We start from the raw sequence: 5,037 nt of genomic DNA on the forward strand, positions 1-5,037 counted from the left end.
TTTTCTAATCTGGTCCCGTATTCATAAAGCATCTCAGAGTAGGAGTGCTGATCTAGGATCCCGCCCCCCCTGTCCATGTAATCTTATTCATTGTAATCTAAAAGGTTCAACTGATCCCAGATCTGCACTGATCATTTGAAAGGCTTTATAAATACAGGCACTGATCCAACTTGGAAATCTTCTGCACACATCTGCATCCTTCTAGCCTGAGTTGTTTGTGCTATCATGCCAACTCCTTGTCACTCATTGTCATGCCACACATGTTTGGCTTGACAGGGACAGGAATGGAGTTTGCAAGAGTACAAACAAATCTGGGACCAGGCTAACATCCTTCTGCATCAATACATGATTTAAAAGTTGAAGTTGGGAGTTTTGAACACATCTCTGTCAACAGTTTTACAACAAGTTTTACCCGGACGGTATTTCCTATTTGATAAAGCTGTAGAGGAAGGACCCGCCGATGACACAGAGAATGATACAGCAACACATGATCATCATCTGCTTCTAAAGGGCGGAAGACAGAAAGAAAGAGGCAAAGAAAGACAGAGGATGCGAGAGAGGAAGAGGACACAGAGGAGGAGGAAGAAATATAAGGAAACAAAGAAGGGAAGGGAGAGAAGAAAGAGAACAAGAAAAAAATGAGAAAAATGAAAGGGAAAATTGACCTGAGCATAGAGAAAACATAACCCAAGATAAATATTTAGACACTAAATGTGCCATTGTAGGTTCTGAAGTTTTAAGAGATTCTTTGCATCAGTGAGAATGCTGAACCCCCTGTAGCAAGACAGTAGATTTACTTTACTGTCTGTCCCAAATGGCACCCTTTTCCCTGTATAGTGCAGTACTTTCAAAAGTAACGCACTATGAAGGTAATAGGGTGCCATTTGGGACGAAGGCAATGTATCCCTTCTCCTGTATGAACAAAGGTGATAGGTAATAGGTCTAGGGTCTGGAGTGGACCTATAAACAGGACGTTTCAGCCGTAGAAATATAATCCCCTATTATGGCATCATTGACCTGAATGGGGACGGCCATTCTACTCATCCTAATTCTATGGTTTCAGCCCCACTCACCCTACGGGCCTCCTGCTGAAATTTGGCTGCTTTCTTGGTGTCGGCAACCGCCCGCTCTACGAAGCCCACCGATTGGTCCATGTTGTTCTCAATCTTGTCAATCATACTGCCCTTTGAAGGGGGTGGGCGGAGCGGAGTGTTGGGTGAAGCACACACAAACAGCGGTCAAAAGCAGTGCACTATGTAGGGAATAGGGTTCCATTTGGGATACAGCCTTAAAGGTGTGAAGGGTTACCTGGTTCTCCACCAGCATAGCAATGTCCACAAACATGTCATGAAGCTCTTTGATGCTGCTCTCCAGCCTCACAATGTCTTTGTGCCGTGCCTCGATCTCATTCAATGCCTGCTTCGATATGCCCGACTCCATGATCTACAAAACACATAGGAGAGGATATATCGTCTCCTGAGTGGCGCAGTGGTCTAAGGCACTGCTTCGCAGTGCTAACTGTGCCACTAGAGATCCTGGTTCGAATCCAGGCTCTGTCGCAGCCGGCCGCGACCGGGAGACTCATGGGCGGCGCACAATTGGCCCAGCGTCGTCCAGGATAGGGGAGGGAATGGCCGGCAGGGATGTAGCTCAGTTGATAGAGCATGGCGTTTGCAACGCCAGGGTTGTGGGTTCGATTCCCACGGGGGGCCAGTATAAAAATAAAAAAAATGTATTCACTAACTGTAAGTCGCTCTGGATAAGAGCGTCTGCTAAATGACTAAAATGTAAAAATGTAAATATACACAACGGTTTAACACCCACACTAGGAGAGGATATATACAACAGTTTAACACCCACACTAGGAGAGGATATACACAACGGTTTAACACCCACACTAGGAGAGGATATACACAACGGTTTAACACCCACACTAGGAGAGGATATACACAACGGTTTAACACCCACACTAGGAGAAGATATACACAACGGTTTAACACCCACACTAGGAGAGGATATACACAACGGTTTAACACCCACACTAGGAGAAGATATACACAACGGTTTAACACCCACACTAGGAGAAGATATACACAACGGTTTAACACCCACACTAGGAGAAGATATACACAACGGTTTAACACCCACACTAGGAAAGGGTATACACAACGGTTTAACACCCACACTAGGAAAGGGTATACACAATGGTTTAACACCCACACTCGCAAGCATGCACATACACACACTCACAAGCCATTCTCGCTTGTACACATGCGCACACACACACACACAGAATTACCCCTGCGGAGAAGACGGCTGCGTTTCCTCCTTCCAACATCTCCTCCAGCTCCTCGTCCGTCGTTACTTTTCCCGCTGTGGAGTGGAGAGTTCACAGAAAAGGGTTAATAACATGTATGAAAGGGTTTTAATAACAGGCCCTTAATGCTGGCACAGAATATACTAATACATTCCGTCAACAGCAGATCTGGGTTTCAAATACTTAAATATTTCAAATACTTTATCTGTGTCTATTTGTGCTTGCCTGGCTTAATAAACCAGAAAAGAAAAGTCCCAAAACTGCAAACCCTGCCCAACTCCAGGCAGATTCAAGCAAACGTTCAAAGTATTTGAAAGGATTTTCTAAGTATTTGAACTGGTAAAGAGCACTGTATTAGCTTGAGTCTATCTGTGATAGGTTGAAACATGCACTCCTGTCTACGACTTAATGCAACTTGGGCCTGGATTTTTTCCTGACAATTGAACCCTGGCCGCAGTTATACCAGGTATCTTGTCTCTATGACTGGTTATGACATGGTTATGGCATGGTTATGGCATGGTTATGGCATGGTTATGAAGCATCATAGGCATCAGACTCACTGATCTCCAGCTGCCGGGCGATGCGGCCTTTGCTCTTGTCTCTGAAGTCCGTCTGAGCCTCGTTGTACTTGGTCATCACCTCCACAAACTTCTTGGCCAGGATGGCATGCTGGGAAAAGGTGGAAGTGGGTACAGGGGTTGTTATGGTAATCAGTGGGGAGGGAACCCGAGTCTCCAACCCCGGTTTCCAACAGGAAAAAACGAAGGGGACATGATTGACGTGCAAACCGATAGAGTTAAGGGTTTGGTTGAGGTTAGTTTGTTTCTTAAGGGTTACCTGGGACTTCCGTATCCTCATGTCTGCTGACGACCGTTCCTCTGTGTTTGTCTCAAGTTGCTTCTCGATACCTGCCAGGGATGGAACGCGCTACCATGACTACGGCCATCGACAACAACAAATAATTACTACGGTATTGCAGTAGATGGCATTCAAAAACACGTTATCTTGACACAAAAACTAAGTTTATACAATTGAATGATAATTGTGTTGGTCGTCAGAATACGGTTGGTTGTCAGAAAGACTATGGGTAAGATATGGTGCGTCTAATATTTATAGGGGCAGGAAGGACCGACTCTTGAGTTTGTTGCGAGCGGTGCCGGCTGCTTTCTTGATGTCGTTGGTGACTGCCTCCAAATCATCTTGAATCTCTGGTGAGCACAGTGAAAGACAAAAAAGAGTGGTTGTAACATAGAAGTATCAACAAGCCACAAACGATGAAAAATATGGAATGGAAAGAAAGGGAAAGAAAGTGGGGTGAGATAACAAAGAGATGAAGAGAGAGAGAGAGAGTGAAGGAGAGAGAGGGGGACAGAGAGAGAGAGGGATTGAATGCTGATGTTTACTCTGATCTGATGTAGGGGCGGAGAGGATGGTAGAGTACAGCTTCTTTGCTTGCGCCACACTCTCATCTATCTTATCAATGCTGCTGCGAATCTCCTCAATCTGAGACAGAGACAGGCAATGATGACACACTGGTGAACATACATGCACACAAACACACACACACACACACAAACAAACACACAAACACAAACACACACACACACACACACACACACAGTATGGTGAACGCGCCCACACACACAAACCCACACACACATCAGGAGTATGGTCAGAAATACCTGGGCGAAGAAGTCATCCATAAAGGCTTGGTTCTCCACTGGAATCTCCACATCGTCCCCAGGCACATCACTTTTCTGTTGACACACACACACACAGACAGCCAGAGTTGTTGTGGTGGTGAGTTTGTGGTTAGATAATCACACTCACAGGTTTTTTAGCGGTTCTTCCATCACTGAAACAATGTGTTTTTAATCCACTATAACGTTCATTTTTTTACCAGACACAATAAGGCCTACATGGATGACCTTGAGACCTTGGAAGAGGTGCAGGAAATTAGGAGAAAACATTTGTAATCTTTCCTTAAATCAACCCTTTTGTTCCTCTCTCTGTATCCATCCTCCTCCATTTGTAACGCACCACCAATAAACAAGTGTACAGCCTAAATATCATCACACCCCAATTAAGCCTACCTACTTCCTAGAATAACTTCATGCTCTAATGTTTATTATCCCAGTGTTCAACTAGGCTATTTCTATTTCTGCTTTTCTAGGCCTGAAAATGGGATCAAACAGCTGATCGAATGTTGTGGACCAACCGCATCTAGTGCCTGAAAACAAATGAGTAAATCAGATAGGTCCCCAAAAACAAATGAGTAAATCAGATACGTCCCCCATCCCTTTTATACAATTCTATATGATTAGCAACGGTTCTATATTAAACTAATAGCAAGCAAGGCCAAGAAAACACGAACAAGTGTACAGAATGACAAAGCTTACCGCCTTCAACTGTTCCAATCGGTCCTTCATCTTCAAAACTGTGTTGTCACTGTCACAATATCTGAACTATCAAAAAGCGATATATTCTCATTTACAACTACTAAGAAACCGGTTACCAAATTAGACCATTACAATTTATTAGCCTACTGATTAATCCAGTGACTTCGACGAAAATACGTTTCAAAGTTAGTTGTAAAAATATTTAGTAGGCTAAATGGTCATTAGAATATGGTCATCAAATAAAAAAAGAACAATCTTTTTTTACAAAATGTCTGTTCAATATGGCTGCAGCAGCGTCTCCAACCTGTAGTTTTACTAAGC

At 43.8% G+C, this 5,037-nt stretch overlaps 1 protein-coding gene across 1 annotated transcript; it reads right to left on the reverse strand.

The window, feature by feature from the left end:
* Positions 1 to 426: 426 nt before the first annotated feature.
* LOC311114689 (syntaxin-3-like) lies at positions 427 to 4,746 on the reverse strand (the record flags this gene model as incomplete). The annotated part of the gene is made up of 10 exons (XM_084189931.1): positions 427 to 504; positions 1,074 to 1,184; positions 1,309 to 1,443; positions 2,300 to 2,373; positions 2,878 to 2,986; positions 3,155 to 3,225; positions 3,451 to 3,525; positions 3,721 to 3,820; positions 4,000 to 4,074; positions 4,717 to 4,746. 10 exons carry the CDS (start codon positions 4,744 to 4,746, stop codon positions 427 to 429), a joined length of 858 nt encoding a protein of 285 aa, XP_084046057.1.
* Positions 4,747 to 5,037: the final 291 nt, after the last annotated feature.

The sequence above is a fragment of the Coregonus lavaretus genome (assembly GCF_964263955.1).
Source record: "Coregonus lavaretus genome assembly, contig: HAP1_SCAFFOLD_1160, whole genome shotgun sequence".
Lineage (NCBI taxonomy): Eukaryota > Metazoa > Chordata > Actinopteri > Salmoniformes > Salmonidae > Coregonus > Coregonus lavaretus.